The 20,645-nt window shown below is 40.9% G+C and overlaps 1 protein-coding gene across 1 annotated transcript; it reads left to right on the top strand.

The window, feature by feature from the left end:
- The first annotated feature begins 249 nt into the window (after window positions 1-249).
- Window positions 250-19,483, top strand: HYKK (hydroxylysine kinase). The gene is made up of 5 exons (XM_012739410.3): window positions 250-367; window positions 4,972-5,319; window positions 6,434-6,573; window positions 14,054-14,237; window positions 18,967-19,483. The coding sequence occupies exons 2-5, from the start codon at window positions 4,974-4,976 to the stop codon at window positions 19,425-19,427; spliced, it is 1,131 nt and encodes a 376-aa protein (XP_012594864.1). The 5' UTR covers window positions 250-367; window positions 4,972-4,973; the 3' UTR covers window positions 19,428-19,483.
- The last annotated feature ends 1,162 nt before the right edge of the window (window positions 19,484-20,645 follow it).

The following is a 20,645-nucleotide window of genomic DNA, read 5'->3' as shown; positions in this document are numbered from 1 at the left end:
CAGTTAGTGAAAAGGTAGCCGGATTCTGACTGGGACACTCACTGAGAGAAGGTGGAGGCGGGACTGCAGACAGCCAATCAGAAGCCCGACCTCTGAATTTCTGTGCCCAGACTCCTGGGCGGGGCCGGGAAAAGCCCTGGTCGGCCTCGCTGCGCCCCGCCTTCCAGTACCCTGCGCTGACTGGGCGGCGGGCAGTCTGGAGGAGCCAATCAGAAGTCAGGGCTCTGGGCTCGGGGCGGGGCGGGGCGGGGCGGGCGGAGGTCCGGTGTCTCTGGCGCGCCTTCTCCGCTCGAACGCTGGGACGCGGCCAGGCTACCCAGGTGGCTGCCAGAGGTCGAGATCCGCCCCGGACGTCGGCTCCTTGTTGGTGAGCCGAGGCGGGAAGCAGGGGCGAACCTCAGGCCCCGGTGTGGGGAGGGACGCCCCCGAGAGCAGGGAGGCTCTCTGCGAGTCTGGAGCCCAGAGCGCCTCAGGTCGCTGTGCGAATGACGGGCAAGCCCCCTCCCCACAGCGGGGCTGGGCCCCAGCGTGAGAGCGTGGCACGCGAGGGCCTGCGGGCCCATCCCCGGATCCGCGTGGGGACGCTGGCAGGGGAAGGTGCGGCCCTGGCTCCCGGGGCTGGGGATCCGGTGGGCACAGTTTCTGAGGCTTCGCGAGACCTCACTGATATAATAACGTGTGAGCCTGACTTGTGTGCCCTCCTTCTCCCTTATTTTCCTGACTCTTGGGTCAGCAACCCTTCCGCAGCCGGCTGTCCCACCTCTCTTTCTCCTTCACCCAGCAGGAAGACCCTTAGAGCACCTAATGCATTGTTGTCTTTGAAAAACTACGGATTCTACATTCCCCACCGCCTTGCTGTTTCGTGATCCCCTTGAGAGTAAACAGCTTAGTGAGCCTGTGGAGTGAAGGCAACACTTGGTTCATTATTTAATACTAAATAAGGGACTGAGCCAGATGCTTGTAGTACAGAGATTTACTGGGTACAATTCCTTGGAAGGACACAGCGAAAGGGGATGCAGGAGAAGAAAGGTAGATCTGGAAGACATGCTAAGATAGAATGTACTGGGCTTTGTAACACTTTGGGAATGGAGAACAGGAAAGAATCGGGAATAATTCTATTTCTTATCTAGTGTACCTTGCACAAAGTGCAAAGTTTAAGGTCCAGCCCCCCTGGTTGTAGGACAAAGGTTGTGAGGTTCTGCCATAACCTTGCTGTTAGAAAACACTTGCTTCCTGGGGGCTGTTTTTTCTTTTCTAAGTAAAATACTGTCGGCAGGATATATAGACCAACAACCTATAGGATTTGAATGCCCCCCCCCCCGGAGACATTTGGTTAAGACTGACGTTTCTAACAAGCACATTTCTTTGTATTTATTTACTTACAGGAGCTGACTTGATCTGTGCCATTAGTTCTATGATTTGGAGTCCTTTTACAAAGAGAAAAGGCAAATTTAAGCTCAAAAATAAAGAACTTTTGAAGCATAGAATATTAGAGCTAGAAGGGACTTTAGGGATGATCTAGTCCAACTCTCTTTTAGAGGAGACATAACTAGTCCAAAGTTTCAGAGGTTAAGTAGCAGAGCTAGGAATAAAATATGTCTTATTTCTGTCAGCACAGCAACTTTTATTATATCAGGCTGTTTTTTGACAGCCAGAGTTGCCAACATTGCTTTGCACTGCTGTAGAAAACAGAGTTCTCCAAACAGAGGCTTAACAAGCCCCATTCAAGGGTGCTATAGGAATATCTTCTGGACTTGAAAGGAGATTGGCCTTCACCAATTGCCTCTAAGGTTCCTTCCAATTTTAAGAACTTATCATTGCTATGCAATTCAGAATGATTCTGAGATCCTTAACGCTTTGGGAGTTGGAAAATTACTCCAGGATTCCATCTTGGAGTTAATGCATCAGTTCATATTACACCAGTTTATATGTCTCCAGAAGGAATGTTAAAATTCCATGTGAAGTCTTAAGCCCAAATACAGTATGACAGGATATACTGGTTCCCAGAAGTTTCAGGTGTAAAGATTGTTTTGAAACTCTATTTAGGCTTTGTCACAATATCTTTAGTGAACAAAATCTGAACAGCATAACTTGCTTCTGAAAACAAAGACTTGCTTAGAAAGTAAACATGAAAAGTGATTGTCAAGAATGCAATAGCTATAACAGGTGGTGGAAACCAACCAGTGGCACAAAGGGCTATGCAAATTTAGAGGCTGGAGAAATCACTTTGGGTAGGAGGATCAGGGAAGGCCATGGAGGATGGCATGGGGGTGGTTAGCATTTGGGGTTTATGGAGTCATCAGGCTATCGTCCTGGGGCTGACACAGGGAGGGGGGTCATTTGGAGAACCCTGGTACACCTCCTTGAATTTTATTCCCTTCCTCACACTGAAGTAAGTTGCACTTTTGCTGTGATAGACCCAAAGATATTTAGACATTGACAGGAATTTGGCCTGATTTTGGGAGCTCCAAGAAAGTCCTAAGATCCATCCTTTGTTGTCTTAAACAATCTCTCAGAAGGGCTCTTTTTTTTTTTTAAGGTAAATTTTACATTCAGCAGGAGTCACAGATCTTAGTTTACTTAGGATTTAAGTGCAGTTTTGACAAATGTATACGACTGTGTACCAGAGCCTAACCAAGATATAGAACATTTTCCTCTTAGAAAGTTCTCTTGTGCCCCTTCCCTATCAGAAGAAACAGCTCTTTTGAGTTCTATCATCAAAAGGCTACCGTTTGTGAGATTCTTTTTATTTAACGCTGCATCCCCTGAACAGCAATCAAAATCATACCTTAAAGCTAGGTACGGTGGCTCATGCCTGTAATCCTAGCACTCTGGGAGGCCGAGGCAGGAGGATTGCTTGAGCTCAGGAGTTTGAGATCAGCCTGAGCAAGAGCAAGACCCTGTCTCTACAAAAAATAGAAAAATTAGTTGGGCGTGGTGGTACATGCCTGTAGTCCCAACTACTTGTGATGCTGAGGCAGGAGGATCACTTGAACCCAGGAGTTTGAAGTTGCTGTGAGCTAGGCTGACACCACGGCATTTTAGCCTGGGCAACAGAACAAGACTCTGTCTCAAAAAAAAAAAAAAAAAAAAAAGTCAGACCTTAAAATGCAACTCTCTCCCTGCCCCCACAAGATGTTATCAATTATTTACAACTTAGTATGAAGGATTAATAAAACTATTTTGGGAAAAAGGGAGGTGAGATTGTAAGGACCTTAAATATTTGGTTCCCGAAGGATGTTCAGAAGAACCCCCACGTTGTCTTTCATTTATATCTGGATATTCAGGAAATATGCCAGGTATGTGTAGCAGAGAGTGGAATTACCAAGTGAAAGAAAACAGTCCCCTCTGCTCAGTCTGTCCAAATAAAAAACTCAAATCTATCTTTTCAAGAATATCTTGCCTTGGGCTGTAGTAATTTCTCTCCCCTCTTCATGTCATAGTTTTGGCACATATTAATTTCCATGGTCACAAACTCAAACGTAACTTTGTTTTTTTAACTGATCTTTATTTCAAGCCCTTATTCCTCTTAGCAGTAGAAAACATTTTTTACAAATTAAGGTAAACTCAGTCACTTCAGTGTTATTTCAGGTTTACACTTAAGGCTTTCTTTGGCATTAAGTCAGTTTATTACTTACTGCCTTATAACTTTTTTTGAGCCATTTTTCCATTTTTTGTTGTTTAGGATATCTGTGACTGTGAGTTAACTTTTCAAATGTTACAGAGCCCTGAGACCTCATCTCCCACAGTGCCTCACACAATACTTTGCACATCAGTCCACATTTTTATATTAGAAATATATGTGATAATCTAGATGGTGATCCTTATAATTTTACAAAACTGTGACTAAAGGATCACTATTTGAATTTATCTTTTAACCCAAGACTGATGGTCAAAAGGACATAGTCATGGATGATTGAGAGTCTGAAGACGTTAGTACTACAACTTAGTATGTAATTTTGGGCAAGTCACTTATCCTCTCAGGACCTAAATTTCCCCTGTAAAGTTGATGGGGTGGAGGAGGGATTGGACAAGATGATAGCAAGGTGCTTTCCTGGTCTGTCTTCTGTCTCTGGGAACATACCTTCAGTTTGGGAGGTAAGTTCAAAAATAATTTATGGTGGTCGAGTACAGTGGCTCACACTTATAATCCCAGCACTTTTGGAGGCCAAGGCAGGAGGATTCTTGAGGCCAGGAGTTTGAGAACAGCCTGGGCAACATGGTAAGACCCTGACTCTACAGAAAATAAGAAAAAGCAACCAGGCATGATAGTGTGCACCTAAGGCTGAGGAAGGAGGACCACTTGAGCCCAGAAATTCGAGGCTGTAGTGAGCTATAATTGCACTACTGCACTCCAACCTGGGCAACAGAGTGAGGCCCTCTCTTAAAAAAAAGAGTATTTTGGCTGGGTGCAGTGGCTTATGCCTGTAATCCTAGCACTCTGGGAGGCCGAGGTGGGCAGATCGTTTGAGTTCAGGAGTTCGAGACCGGCCTGAGCAAGAGTGAGACCATGTCTCTACTAAAAGTAGAAAGAAATTAATTGGCCAACTAAAAATATATATAGAAAAAAAAAAATTAGCCAGGTATGGTGGCACATGCCTGTAGTCCCAGCTACTCGGAGGCTGAGGCAGAAGTGTCGCTTGAGCCCAGGAGTTCAAGGCTGCTGTGAGGTAGGCTGATGCCACAGCACTCTAGCCCAGACAACAGAGTGAGACTCTGTTTAAAAAATAAATAAATAAATAAAATAAAATAAAAGAGGATTTTTATTTACATGGATTTTTATTCACCTGCCAATACAGCTACTTCTTGGTCTTATCTACTGATTTTTTTTAACTTTATAAGTAAAAATTAATCATCAAAAGAAATACAGAATCAGTATAGAGAAACATTGGTCTATCTTGAGAAAAAATTATTTAAATAAATATATTCATTATATGTCCCCCTTTCTGGTTTGCTTTTTTATTCCCCTAGACATGTCAAGTGGAGATGATCAACAATCACAGACTCTTTCCAAACCCACTTTCAGTGAGGTACAAGCCTCTGCATTAGTGGAATCAGTATTTGGGTTAAAAGTTTCCAAGATCCAGCCACTTCCTAGCTTTGATGACCAAAACTTTCATGTATACATTTCAAGAACCAAAGACAGTACAGATGGCCCAATTGAATATGTCCTCAAAATCAGCAACACTGAGACCAGCAAACATCCAGACCTAATTGAAGTACAGAGCCACATCATCGTGTTTCTGAAAGCAGCTGGGTTTCCAACAGCCTCGGTGTGTCGAACTAAAGGAGACAACACAACTTCTCTCGTGTCTGTAGGTAAGAGATGACCCACTTGACAATCAGTTGCCTATCCATGTACAGTACTGCCTTTGGGCTACAAGTAGAGATATCAGTAACAGGTTTATAATTCCCAATGTAGACGTGGTTATTTTTTCAGTGCGTGGGAGAAGCCACAGCATCACTAAGGTGGAGATTGGCCTTCTGATTCAGAAGTGGTTAGAGCCGAATCTGGTATAAATTTCTGCATGTAAAGGCCCTGATGCATAGTAACTAAGGGGACTAGTGGAAATCAGGGGGATGTTTTTTGTTTTTTCTTAAACCAGAAAAATAATTAAATATTTTTATTCATCAGACCAGCTGTATATTCTGGTACTATGATATAGCAGAAAAAACACAAAGACTAGAAATCAGGAAATTTAGATGCCAGCTCTGTCATTATTCTACATGTAACCTTGGGGATACCACTTATTAATAAATTCCTAAAGCTACAAATTTTCATCTGTGAGTTGGGTTTTTAGCTTCCCCTCTAAATGCTATAATGCTAAGATGTACCTAATTCAGTTCTCTAAGCAGCAGCCTAAAATCAGTTTCTTGGAATTTGTTGTAAAGGTTTGAAATCTTGACTGTGTTTTCTCTTATTAATTGTTCATTCATTCTTTCCTGCTCTGCATTGCTTCAAACACCTGAGGCCCATTGTGGCCTCTGAGGCAAGGTTATTGTCCTGTGCTGCAAGCACAGGCTGCAAGCACAGGCTGCAACCCCATTTGCCCCTGAAGGAGCCTGTGTTTCTGGAAGTCATTTCTTTCTCACTGTCCTCAGTTGAAACTTATGAAAGAATGTGTGTTTCTGCATTCATTTACCATGGTAGGTAATTTCTATTTACAGCTAAGGCCAGCAGAGTTGGGGCTATAATTTTGATATGTAAATGGCCAATTCCAGTGTTCGTTGGGTTATCTATTCTCCCTGCTTGCTTCATCCACTCAGCCCTGCCTCATAGAATCCTGTCAAGTTGTTTTAAGTTAGCACATTTTTTCTCTTGTTCTATAATTTCTGTTCTTTTCAATAATAATTACATCATAGGCAGAATAGCTTCTGATAACTTTTTTCAAGAATAGTTGACTATATCAACTATACCATTCTATCCACCTAGATAGTGGCTCTGAGATCAAAAGCTACTTGGTGAGGCTGCTGACTTATCTCCCAGGAAGACCCATAGCTGAGGTTCCCGTCAGCCCCCAGCTATTATATGGAATTGGAAGGCTAGCTGCCAAATTGGATAAGACACTGGAGGTAAGAGTTGGGGTTTCATTTTGTTTATAAGAGATTTTTGTTTCTTATTCTCTTTTTTAAATGAACTCACGATCAGATTCTCTTTTTATGTCTGGTGCTCCTTAAGGTATGCTGTGAAGAGAATGGGGTCCTAGATGCATACATTTTATGACAGTAAGGCTACCTTCTGCCAAGGTCTGTACTTTACTGGCATAGTGGCAAAATTTCCTAATTCTTAGAAATTCGTGATATTTTTTATGCTGCTCACTGAAAACAGTCTACACTCACAAACTGAAACCTGAAGTTTTCATCCAGATAACGTGTAAATAACTGGAGCTCTGTATGAAGCAATAGCTAAGTTGCAAATGGGTTCAAATGACCTGTGTTAAAGGTGTTTTTGTCCTATAGAAATAATTTTTTTTTTTTTGAGACAGAGTCTCGCTTTGTTGCCCAGGCTAGAGTGCCGTGGCATCAGCCTAGCTCACAGCAACCTCAAATTCCTGGGCTTAAGCAATCCTTCTGCTTCAGCCTCCCGAGTAGCTGGGACTACAGGCATGCACCACCATTATGGGGGTACAAATTTTAAGGTTATGCATATTGCCTTTGCCCCTACTCCCCCCATTGCTTGCATTATTTCTGACTAAAAATCTGCTGTAAGATTGTTCCTCTGAACTTAACATGTCTTGTATATGTGTGGTTACTTCTAAGATTTTCTCTTTTTCTTTAGTTTTGAGCAGTTTGGTTATGGTATGAACTTTTGTATAGTTTTCTTCATGTTTCTTATGCTCAGTATTCATTGAGCTTCCTTGAATGGATGTAGTTAAGTTACTTAGAAGCAGTTTAATCCTTTTTGGTCTTGCTTTTAATACTTGATGGGTGGGACCAAGGCTGAGTTTTTAGTATAGGGACAATTATTCCCCACTATTAATACAAGACCCTCTGAGTTCTCCAATCTGGTTGGTAGGAAAAGCACTATTTCCAGCCAAGTACTATTTCCTCTCATTTTTCCCCCCAGCTTTGAGTAGTGTACTCACATTCATACACAATCATACACCAATCTACCAAATTCTCCAAGGGGACATGATGCAGATCTCTGGAGTTCTCTCTCTCTGCAGCTCTCTGATCTCTGGTAATCTGTCCTGTAAACTCTAGCCTCCTTGGTCTCTCTAGACTCTCAGCTCTACCTCCTCAATTCAGAGAGTTGTAGGTTTTGCCCGGGTCTCCCCTGTCTGCACTGTGTCCTCTCTCAAGGCAGTAAGTTCGGGAAAATTAATTCTGTTGGTTTTCCATTTCTCAGGAATCACTGTCCTTCATTGCCTAATGTCTAACAACTTGAAAACCAGTGTTAACTTTTTCAGGCAGGAGGAAATACCCCATTCCCTGTTACTCCCTGTTGGCCAGAAATTGAAGTGCATGTTGTAGTCAAAATAGTATTCTTTTATCCTTTCATCCTCAAATAGAAACAATGTAACCTCTTTTCCGATTAAAAAACCCTTTTATGATCCATTATTTAAATAAAACCAGATACAAATACAAAGAAAAATTAAAAGTTACCAGTAATCCCATCATCCAGAGATGACACTCACTAAACTATTTATTTTCACGAGTCGAGGGCCATACTATCCCATAGCCCCTGGGACATACTTGGTGCTCAATAAGTGTTTACAAACTGACAGACCTTTTTCAGTGCTTATAATCACCATTTCACATTGTACTGTATTAATTTATTAAACAAATATTTATTGGCCGGGCGCGGTGGCTCACGCCTGTAATCCTAGCTCTTGGGAGGCCGAGGCGGGCGGATTGCTCAAGGTCAGGAGTTCAAAACCAGCCTGAGTAAGAGTGAGACCCCGTCTCTACTATAAATAGAAAGAAATTAATTGGCCAACTGATATATATATAAAAAAAAAAAAAATTAGCCGGGCATGGTGGCTCATGCCTGTAGTCCCAGCTACTCGGGAGGCTGAGGCAGAAGGATCGCTCGAGCCCAGGAGTTTGAAGTTGCTGTGAGCTAGGCTGACGCCACGGCACTCACTCTAGCCTGGACAACAAAGCGAGACTCTGTCTCAAAAAAAAAACAAAAAAAAAAAAAACAAATATTTATTGAGCCGGGCAAGGTTTTGCATAGTAATGTATTAAGCATTTCAGTTAAAACAGTTTTCAGTCAAGTTTAAGCAAATGCGTTTGTGGATTTGTTAAAATGCTCATTTTTGAATATTAGTATAATTTGGATTTAAATAGTTCTAACGTATTTTTAGGAAGTTTTCTTCACATATTAATTTTATTAATTATAGAAAAACCTTTTAATTGTTTGTAGTACTCAGTAAAGTCTCTACATTCCTCAGAATTAAACCTACTAAATGAGCTATTTAAATGATTGTCGGCCGGGCACGGTGGCTCAGGCCTGTAATCCTAGCACTCTGGGAGGCCAGGACGGGCGGATTGCTCAAGGTCAGGAGTTCAAAACCAGCCTGAGCAAGAGCAAGACCCCATCTCTACTATAAATAGAAATAAATTAATTGGCCAACTAATATATATAGAAAAAATTAGCCAGGCATGGTGGCACATGCCTGTAGTCCCAGGCTACTCGGGAGGCTGAGGCAGGAGGATCACTCGAGCCCAGGAGTTTGAGGTTGCTGTGAGCTAGGCTGATGCCACGGCACTCACTCTAGCCTGGGCAACAAAGTGAGACTCTGTCTCAAAAAAATAAATAAATAAATAAATGTCTATTACCTAACAGAGTTCTTTTTTATCATTACTCTTTCCTTTTACCCCATTTTTGGGCTTCATTTGTACAACTATTACCACTGAACTTTCAGCTTTTCTTGCTATATTCTGCAAAGGCAAATACAGTTTTCAGAGGGAGACAACACCACATCATTGCTGACAGTGAGTTCTGCTATGCAGTTAGCCACTTGCTCTGCTGTGCAACTTATTTTAATGTGTCTTACAGGAAATAGGGGAGCTCTAGAGGGAACTAAGAAAAGCATTCTTCACTTGGTATTGCAAAGCACTTTATCATGCAGTATTCCCATAGTTCATCCCCTCACCTAACCTCACCCCATGCCTTTGCAGGGGGTAAGTTCTTAGTTTTTCTATAAGTACCAGGTGGAGTGGGGAACCTGCAGCCTCAAGGCCACATGTGGCCCTCCAGATCCCCAAGTGCAGCCCCTCAGCTGAATCCAAACTTCACAGAACAAATTGGTCCTGTAAAATTTGGATTCAGTCAAAAGGCCTCGCTCAAGGATGCAGAAGGCCACATGTGGCCCCAAGGCCGCAGGTTCTCCATCCCTTCTGTAGACATGGCAGAGGTTGTGACTGCTCTGCTGGGGACATGGTTGGGCCATTGAAGCTTCTAGCAGCTGGGTAGGCCTAGGGGATCCAGGATAGATAGGAGATTGTAGAGGCCAGAACTGAAGCATTCACAAGTGAAGGAACCAACTAGTCCATACTGGAATTTGGTTGCTGCTTGGTCCACAGATGGGCTGGAAGTCAAACTCAGAAGATTCATTTAACCTTGAGAAAGAAGAAAATATAGAGGGGGCTTATGAATATGATTGTTTTCAGAGCTTTGTACTAGAGGAAGCAAGGTGCATGGGAATGGGAGCTGGGGTTGGGGGGAGAGAGTAGGAAGCTAGCAAGAGGGGGGTTGAGATAGACTGATAAAGAGCACTGATTAAACTGTCAGAATTCAGGTTGGTGCACCAAGGAGCCAAAAGGATAGAAAGGCCAGAAAAGTCAGGCAGATCAAGTGCAATGTTGATATTTAACAAACATTTATTGAGTGACTATATATATTAGGTCTTCTTTTCCCCCAATCTGGGTGCCTTTAATTCATTTTTTTAACTTCAGCATATTACAGGGTATGCATGTTTAGGTTACAAATATTGCTTTTGCCCTACCCAAGTCAGAGCTACAATCATGTCCATCCCCCAGATGGTGCACACTACACCCATTAGGTGTGAATTTACTCATCCCCTCCTCCCCCTCCCACCTGCCTGACACCTGATGAATGTTACTACTATATGTGCACGTAAGTATTGATCAGTTAGTACCAATTTGATGGTGAGTACATGTGGTGCTTGTTTTTCCATTCTTGTGATACTTCACTTAGTAGAATCGGCTCTATATGAGGTCTTTATTTCATGTCTTCATTCCACAAATGACTGTAAGGTTGGTATTAATATGTTAATTTTACTGCTAAGGAAAGTAAGATCTGAGATGTTAAATGGCCTGCTTATAAGCAGTAGAGCCAGTTGAAACCTAGATCTGTCTGAGTCAACTCCACTGTTTTTCCATTACTCCAATACTACAGTGAACTATTCTTCTGTGGGTGCCTGGGTTAATAGAGCCATCATTTCAGAAGCTGACTCAGAGCCTTCCCTGAATAGACTGTTGTTCCACTGGAAACCCAACAAGAGTGTTAGATTTTACTTTCTTTAAAAATAAAAGTAGGCAAGCACTTTGGGAGGCCGAGGCAGATGGATTGCTCGAGATCAGGAGTTCGAAACCAGCCTGAGCAAGAGCAAGACCCCGTCTCTACTATAAATAGAAAGAAATTAATTGGCCAACTAATATATATAGAAAAAATTAGCTGGGCATGGTGGTATATGCCTGTAGTCCCAGCTACTTGGGAGGCTGAGGCAGGAGGATTGTTTGAGCCCAGGAGTTTGAGGTTGCTGTGAGCTAGGCTGATGCCACAGCACTCTAGCCCAGGCAACAAAGTGAGATTCTGTCTCAAAAATAAATAAATAACAGTAAAATCCAGGTGCAGTGGCTCATACCTGTAATCCCAGCACTTTGGGACACCAACACAAGAGGATTGCTTTAGCCCAGGAGTTCAAGACCAGCCTGGGCAACATAGCAAGAACTCATTTCTTTAAAAAAAATTTTTTTTTTAAATTAGCCAGGCAAGGTGGCTTACTTCTGTAGTCCTGGCTTCTTGGGAGGCTGAGGCAGGAGGTTCACTTGAGCCCAGAAGTTTGAGGTTGCTGTGAGCTATGATGACACCACTGTACTCAAGCCTGGGTGACAAAGTGAGACCCTGTCTCAAAAAATAAAAAATAAAAACAAAGTAATATATATGCATGGTAAAAATTTTAAACAATATTGAAAGTTGTAGAATGAAAATTTATTTCTCTCTACCGTCATCTCCGTTCCTAGTCACAATCCTACTCTCCAAAAGTAACAGCTCCTAACAGTGTTTTCAGTGCTTACCATGCAGAGTATTTTTTGTGATCCTAGGAGCATTTAACATACAAGATAGTATGGAAATTCAAAAGCTTGTCACATGAGGAATTGTTGAAGGAACTAGAAAGGTTTAATCGGCAGAAGAGAAGACTCCAAGGGAACAGGAATGCTGTCTTAAAAAATCTGGAGGACTAATCCTGTTCCAAATGGCCCCAGAGGTCACAGTTGGAACCAGTGGCATAGACACTATCGCAGAGGCAAATTTTGACTCAGCAAAAGGAAGAACACAGAGCTATCTCAATAAAGATGAAAAGTACCTCCCACAGGATGTACTCGAACAGAGGCTACATGACCACGTAGCAAGGATATGCTAGTGATATCACAAGCATCAGGGGAAGGTTTTCAAACCTCAGGTTGTGATAGTAGGTGTCGAAACCAATTTAGAGGATCATTTAGAGCAACTTTTTAAAAAAAGAAATAGAATATAAAACACCAGAATATGTCTCATACAATGGTCTAAGTACTGTTTACTGAGACTTTTTTATTTTTATTTTATTTTATTTTTGAGACAGAGTCTTACTCTGTTGCCCAGGCTAGAGTACAGTAGTGTCATCGTAGCTCACTATAACCCTAAACTCCTGGGCTCAAGTGATTCTCTCCCTTCAGCCTCCCAAGTAGCTGAGACTATAGGTACATGCCATGATGCCTGGCTAATTTTTCTATTTTCTATAGAGACAGGGTCTGGCTCTTGCTCAGACTGGTCTCAGACTCCTGGCCTCAAGTAATCTTCCTGCCTTGGCCTCCCAGAATGCTAGGATTACAGGGGTGTGCCACCATGCCCAGCTGAGGTTTCTTTTTCTTATAATATATATATTTTACATGTGTATATATATGCGTATGTGTGTGTGTGTGTATGTGTGTGTGTGTGTATTTTTTTTTTTAAAGAGATCAGGTCTCACTCTGTCACCCAGGCTGGAGTGTAATGGCATGATCATAGCTCATTGCAACCTAAAACTCCTGGGCTCAGGCAGTCCTCCCACATCAGCCTCCCAAGTAGCTGGGACTACAGATGTCCATCACCATGACTGGCTAATTTTTTCATTTTTTTGTAGAGTCAGGGTCTTACTATGTTGCCCAGGCTGGTCTTAAAGTTCTAGATTCAAGCAGTCCTCCCACCTTGGCTTCCCAAAGTGCTGGGATTACAGGCGTGAGCCATGTGCTTAACCTATGATATATATATATGTTTTGTTTTGTTTTTTTGTGTGTGTTTTTTTTACTGCAAGTCATGGTCAAAAATATTTGAAAGATTTGAAAAATATTTCATTGGGTGATCACCAAAGCACCTTCTAGCACTCACTCTATGAAAGAGGTCTGAACTATAAATCAGAAGACTCATGTCCTCCCTGAGTTCCATACTAATAAGTTGTTATCCCTCAAGTGGTCAAAGTCTAAAGGCCCTTACAATTCCAGAACTTTTTATTCTAAGAACATCCATTTATTGAGCAAATGTGGCTTGAGCCTGCCTTTGATGTACCAGACACTGTTCTAGGTGTGGGAGTATGACAGTGAACAAAACAGACAAAAACAAAGACCTTGCTCCTCATGGAGCTAATATTCTAGTAAGGATAGACAGTAAAATAAGTTAGTGAATTATGGCAAATGTTAAAGTAATGTAACTGCTAAGTAGAAGAAATAAGCAGAGAAGAGGGATACAAAATACTAGAGAAAGGGATCAAATTCTAGATGGAGTGGGCAGGAAACTTGCATAGAAAAGGTATTTTATGAATAAGTAAAGACCTGGTGGAAATGAGGGCACTGACCATGTGGACACCTGGAGAACAGCATCCTGGGAGGAGGAAACAGCAGATGCAAAAGGCTGTGAGGTAGGAACACACCCGGCATGTTCCTTGAACAGCTGGGAGGCCAGTGCGGTTGAAGTAGAGGGAGCACAGGTAGTAGAAGATGAACCCAGAGAGGTAACAAGGGGCAGGTCAGATTATGTGGGTGATAATAGAGTTCTTTAGAGCTGCCTCTAATTCCTCTGTAAGCTGTGTATATCTTCACACAATCATGAGGATCAAGTGAGATGGAATGTGCTCCCCAGACTATGAGGTCCTGTACAAATATGAATGTCTTACTATTTTTTGTGGATTAATGTAAATGGGCAAGTCAGTGACCATGGGAGAATGCCAGCTGTCTCCTTCAGGCATTCCCAGGCCCTTGGGAGCGGGTAGTCTTCTGGTACTCGGCAGGTCTCTCAGCGGTGGTTGCTCTAACTGTCAAGAAACTAAGTTTGTTTCTTTTGATTTAGAAATTCCATCACCCAAAGTTAAATATTCTTCATCGGGAGAACTTCATCTGGAATCTGAAAAATGTCCCTCTTCTGGAGAAATATCTGTATGCCCTGGGCGAGAACCAAAGTCAAAAGATTGTTGAGCAGGTCATTCAGCTTTTCAAAGAGGAAGTAATGACCAAATTAAGTCTTTTTCGAGAATGTGAGTATTCCCCCAATCAAATAAGTATTTTCCTCAATATTTAAATTGTCAAATTTCATACACTCAGAAAAGTATGGAGGTACAACTTAGCTTTATCAAATCTTAAAAGTTTACCGTATTTGTTCCTGATATTTTACTTTTCTTAAAATTGCTACATTTGGGCCGGGTGCGGTGGCTCAAGCCTGTAATCCTAGCACTCTGGGAGGCCGAGGCGGGCGGATTGCTCAAGGTCAGGAGTTCAAAACCAGCCTGAGCAACAGCGAGACCCCCGTCTCTACTATAAATAAAAAGAAATTAATTGGCCAACTAATATATAGAGAGAAAATTAGCCGGCATGGTGGTGCATGCCTGTAGTCCCAGCTACTCGGGAGGCTGAGGCAATAGGATTGCTTGAGCCCAGGAGTTTGAGGTTGCTGTGAGCTAGACTGATGCCATGGCACTCACTCTAGCCTGGGCAACAAAGCGAGACTCTGTCTAAAAAAAAAAAAAAATTGCTACATTTGCTCACGCCTGTAATCCTAGCACTCTGGAAGGCCGAGGCTGCAGGATTGCTTGAGGTCAGGAGTTCAAGACCAGCCTGAGCAAGAGCGAGACCTCATCTCTACTAAAAATAGAAAGAAATTAACTGGACAACTAAAAATATACAGAAAAAATTAGCCAGGCATGGTGGTGCATGCCTGTAGTCCTAGCTACTGGGGGGCTGAGGCAGAATGATCACTTGAGCCCAGGAATTTGAGGTTGCTGTGAGCTAGGCTGACGCCACGGCAATCTAGCCAGGGCAACAGAGTGAGACTCTGTCTCAAAAAAAAAAAGAAAAACAAAATTGCTACATTTGAAGCCCCCCCAAGCATTCCACGATTCCACTTATCTCCTCCTCCTTACTATTAAATAAATTTGCATATTATATGTATGACTTATAAATGGTTTATAGTAGTGTTTTACATTTTTCAAACTTTATATCAATGGCATCACACTGTATTATCATTCTACAGCCCTTTTAAATTCAGCATGTTTTTCAGCATGATGGCTATTAACTAGTTCTAGTTTGTTTAGTTTATTAGTTTCAAATGCTGAATAGTATTCCATGGTATGAATATACCAAAATTTATTTGAACATAAGTTTTCAGCCCTTTCTCTTGTTGATGGAATTCTAGATTGCTTCCCATTTTTTATACATAAATGATACTACAGTGAACACTCTAGTACATACCTCCTCATGTATGGACAAGAGTTTCTAGGGTATATATCCAGATGTAACCAGCCTTAAGTACTAGTTAAAGGCCTAGGAACTAAAAGGCATTTCTAGCAAGGCCTGGGACAGGCATATGTGTCTCTTTTGCTGTTTGCTTACTTTGTGTAACACAATGAAGGCTATAGCATAAAAACAGAATTGATTTTTGTCCCCCTCACACATTTTCCCCCCAAAACCAGTTTTCTCTCCAGTCTTCTTCATCTCATTAAACTGGTATCCACCATTCACCTAATGCCAAACAGTTTTCAGAAATCATTGTGTGAATTTATACTACTACTAGCAGAGTATAAAAGTTTTCATTGTTCTACACCCTAGGTATTGTCAGACTTTTAAAAATTTTCAATCTGATTTGTGTGTAATGGTTTCTCATTGTGGTTTTAAAATATATTTCCCTATTTATTAGCCTTTTGGATATTTGCTTGTGAAGTGCCCATTCAAGTTTTTTTCTTTTGTTTTGAGACAGTCTCACTCCGCTGCCCAGGCTAGAGTGAGCGCAATGGCATCATCATGACTCACAGCAGCCTCAAACTCCTGGGCTCAAGCAGTCCCCCTGCCTTAGCCTCCCAAGTAGCTGGGACTACAGGTGTGTACCACCATGCCTGGCTAATTTTTCTATTTTATTGTAGAGATGCGATCTCACTATGTTATTCAGACTGGTCTTGAACTCCTGGCCTCAAGTGATCCTCCTGCCTCAGCCTCCCAAAGTGCTGGGATTACAGGAGTGAACCATCATGCTGGACATTTTTCTTCTTTTTTTTCTAATATTTGCATGTAAGGTTAAAAATTATAGCTCTAAATATAGCTCTAGTTGCATCTCACAAGGATATGTTTTCTTGTGGGTGGTGAGAAGCAGTCTGACTTAAGAGTTTATTAAAAATCCATTCCATTTTGAGACTTATTATTTAAGAATATATTATTGAAAATCTTTTATAAATTGAAGAGAAAATATCCTATTCTCCTTTTACAGCTTTATTGAGATATAATTTACATACCATGCAATTCACTCATTTAAAGTATACAATGCAATGTTTTGTAGTATATTCACAGGGTTGTACAATCAGCACCATAATCTAATTTTAGAACATTTCATCTCAAAAAAAAAACCTATACCCATTAGCAGTCAATCCTGTTGTTTTTAAAGTACAAAATGTAGAAGTGAATTTTTGTTAGGCCCATTTTCTGTTCCAATAGAAAGAAAATATTAGATTTCTCCTCCTCACTTTGTCTTTCATTACTGCTTCTTTCATTATTTTTATACTCTTTTAAGATCAGTTGTTCTGGCATCATTGCTAAGGCTTCTTTTCAACAGTTTACCTTGAATGTCCTCTGATATTCTTAATCTTAATTGCCTACCATTTGAAGTACTTTATGTGAGAATATGGCTATCAACATCTTTAATATAAATTACACACGACAAGTACTGATACATGTTTTCCATTTTCGTTTAGTTCAAAATATTTTGTAATTTATCTTAAGATTTCTTCTTTTCACCCATGGGTATTTAGAAGTATAAATCCTTTTCCCCAAAATAGGATGAACTTTTTAGTTATCTTTTTATTATTGATTTCTACTGTAATTACACCATGGTCAGAGAACATACTTATATCAGGATTTTCTTCAGTGAAGGAAACGTTCTATATCAGTGTTGTCCAATACAGTTGCCACTATGTGGCTAGTGAGTGCTTGCAATGTGGCTAGTGCAACTGAGCAATGGGATTTTCAATTTTATTTAATCTTAATAAATTCAAATGGCCACATATGGCTAATGGCTACCATACTAGACAGAATAGCTTTATATGATTCTAGTCTTTTGAATTTACCTTATGATGCCGTATTTGATAAATGTTAATAAATGGTCCATGTGTGTTTAAAAAGAAAGTCTATTAAGTTGTTGGGTAAGGAGTTACATATATGCCCATTAGTGCAAGTTATTAATCATGTTTAGATTTTCTATATCTTTCTCTAATTTTTTTGTCTGTTTATTGTAACAGTTACTAAGTAAAGTATATTTTTTTTTTTTTTTTTTTTTTTGAGACAGAGTCTCGCTTTGTTGCCCAGGCTAGAGTGAGTGCCGTGGCGTCAGCCTAGCTCACAGCAACCTCAAACTCCTGGGCTTGAGTGATCCTTCTGCCTCAGCCTCCCGAGTAGCTGGGACTACAGGCATGCGCCACCATGCCCGGCTAATTTTTTACATATATATATCAGTTGGCCAATTAATTTCTTTCTATTTATAGTAGAGACGGGGTCTCGCTCTTGCTCAGGCTGGTTTTGAACTCCTGACCTTGAGCAATCCGCCCGCCTCGGCCTCCCAAGAGCTAGGATTACAGGCGTGAGCCACAGCGCCCGGCCAGTAAAGTATATTTTGAATCTCCCACTATAATCGTGGATTGTCTATGTTTTGCTTCTATTTCTATCAATTTTTGCTTTAAATATTTTGAGTCAATTGTATGATATATCCCAATTTTAGAATGTATAGTTTAAAATCTATGATGTAATGTTCATTGCTTATATGTGCCACTCAATGAGCTACATTACTTAAGCATGATTTGTGTAATTCTAATCATACAGAAAATACCTATATTATATTTAGAAGTTAAAATTATGTACTTATTAGAAAGTATGTGACCTTTACTGCTCATGGACATGCCCATCTCATGCCCATCTTTAGTGGCTTAAATCAGTGCTTCTCAAACTATCTATTGTAAAAGACAAGTTTGGGATTTTTCCCTGCCCACCCCTAACCCATCATAGCCTAGCACATGGTCCTACTGTACATGATTAATTCACAGCTCATGCCACATGTCACTAACCATGCAAGTTTGATAAAACTCAAACTGGTCTACTCTCTGTTCAGTGAAACAAAGCAACTGATCATACTTTTGTATATCAAATTGCTATAAAATCTTCTAAACACTCTCAATTTCTGTTCTTAACTCATGCAGACTTGTAACATTTGTAGACCAACACTGGCCATAGACCCCACTTTGAGTAGTATTGACTTAAACTATCACCACCTATTTTAGTAATCAAAAAACTGGAGAAATTCTGAATTACCATGTCATCAGAAAAATTTTTTGGAAAACCTAGTTGAAAATAAAAGCACATCTCATCCATTCTAGAACCCCTTGCCTCTTATAATAATATGATTATGTTTATATTCTTTTGAAACATTTCTGGTTTTGAATAGTACTCCTTTTCACTTTACTCTTCCAATAGCCAAAATTAGCTATTTGCAGAGACTGCGATCTCTATTTTCTGGCCTCGTATTGATGAGAAGCAAAAGCAAAAACAGAAACCCAAAATTAACTCCTTTTATCCTTTTCAGAGGAAATTATTATATTTCAAGGAAAATATGGTTTGGCCCTTTATCTCTGACTGCTCATCAAATTATCTGAATGGCCTTGCCTAAGAAAGAGAATGGAAAGAGAATGAATTGGGATATTAAATAACTTTTTACATGATTTTTTCTACTTTCAGGTATCAATCATGGAGATCTTAATGATTATAACATTTTAATAGAGTCCAGCAAGTCAGCCTGTGGAGATGCTGAATATCAAGTGTCTGGGATTTTAGACTTTGATGACATGAGCTATGGCTACTACGTATTTGAAGTGGCAATCGCCATTATGTACATGATGATTGAAAGCAAGAATCCTATACAAGTGGGAGGTCATGTCCTTGCAGGGTTTGAAAGTATAATCCCACTGACAGCTGCAGAGAAGGGTGCTTTGTTTCTACTTGTATGCAGTCGTTTTTGTCAGTCACTTGTCATAGCTGCATACTCTTGCCAGCTATACCCAGAGAACAAAGACTATCTCATGAGTACTGCAAAAACTGGGTGGAAGCACTTACAGCAAATGCTTGACATGGGCCAGAAAGCCGTAGAGGAAATCTGGTTTGAAACTGCAAAGTCCTATGAATCTGGGATCTCCATGTGACTAGATAAAAGTTCACATTAACTTGAGTAATTAAAAACCAAAAGGACCACATCAAAGGACTTTCCTGCATAGTTAAAAATGAACTGAGGGAACAGATCAATTCTGAATATGACAAAGCACATAAAACCTTTAGGGTCTTCAAGCAATCTGATGACCAGTTTTTAAACTTAAGAAAGTGCTGCATAAGCAAGCATGTCTTTCTGTGGGTCTTGCTTGCCTTGTATATAAAACGCTTACAATGGCCAGGCGCAGTGGCACACGCCTGTAATCCTAGCACTCTGGGAGGCCAAGGCAGGTGGATCCTTTGAGCTCAGAAGTTCGAGACCAGCCTGAGCAAGAGCGAGACCCCCATCTCTACAAAAAAAATTGAAAGAAATTAGCTGGCCAACTAAAAATATATAGAAAAAATTAGCCGGGCATGGTGGTGCATGCCTGTAGTCCCAGCTACTTGGCTGAGGCAAGAGGATTGCTTGAGCCCAGGAGTTTGAAGTTGCTGTGAGCTAAGCTGATGCCATGGCACTCTATCCCAGGCAACAGAGTGAGACTCTGTCTCAAAAAAAAAAAGAACCAAAAAACTCCACATATAATGATATTTTGAATCAGATAATCTCTAGATCTGTTCACCCTGAAGTCAATGACTTTTTTAAACTTTGAAAGGAATATATATGTATAAATATATTCACATATTTTAAATAACTAGACATAACATACAGACCTAGGTAACATATCACCAGTTCTATAAAACCTTCTCTGATCTCTTCTTTCTCTAGAATCCCATTTTACTATGTCTTTTTCATGGCAGATCACTTTGCATAATGGATCATGGTTGTGTAGTCATCTAGCCTGAGATATATTTGAGGGCAGAGACCGTGTAAAGCTTATTTTTGTCCCATCCCTTCTTCTCACACCTGCTACAGTGCCTTTCCCATAGAGAAGTCTTTAAAAATTCTTGCAGAATGAGTGTATACAGGATGAATGTATGCTAGAAGAAAGGCCAAGGAGGTGCACACTAAGATGTCTTAGGAGAAAACACAGAAGGTATTCTTTGAGAACGTTTTTTAGCTTATTTGAAAGGGTAGATGAAACCGGAACTCCAGAGATAGATGCTGGAAGACACACACTGCAAGGAAGCAGATAAAGACATCCAGGCAAGGCCACTAACCCCTGAGCCACTTAAATATAATGGTTAGGCCGGGCGCTGTGGCTCACGCCTGTAAT

Source organism: Microcebus murinus, chromosome 6 (genome assembly GCF_040939455.1).
Source record: "Microcebus murinus isolate Inina chromosome 6, M.murinus_Inina_mat1.0, whole genome shotgun sequence".
NCBI classification, from domain to species: domain Eukaryota; kingdom Metazoa; phylum Chordata; class Mammalia; order Primates; family Cheirogaleidae; genus Microcebus; species Microcebus murinus.
The sequence above is the reverse complement of the archived record's forward strand: the minus strand, read 5'-3'. Positions and strand labels throughout refer to the sequence as shown.

Bases quoted from the DNA above. Each gene is read 5' to 3' on its own strand.
- HYKK (XM_012739410.3), top strand. From the start codon at position 4,974: ATGTCAAGTGGAGATGATCAACAATCACAGACTCTTTCCAAACCCACT. The intron at 6,574-14,053 runs GTAAGAGTTGGG...CTTTTGATTTAG, and splicing joins AATTGGATAAGACACTGGAG to AAATTCCATCACCCAAAGTT. The intron at 14,238-18,966 runs GTGAGTATTCCC...TTCTACTTTCAG, and splicing joins ATTAAGTCTTTTTCGAGAAT to GTATCAATCATGGAGATCTT.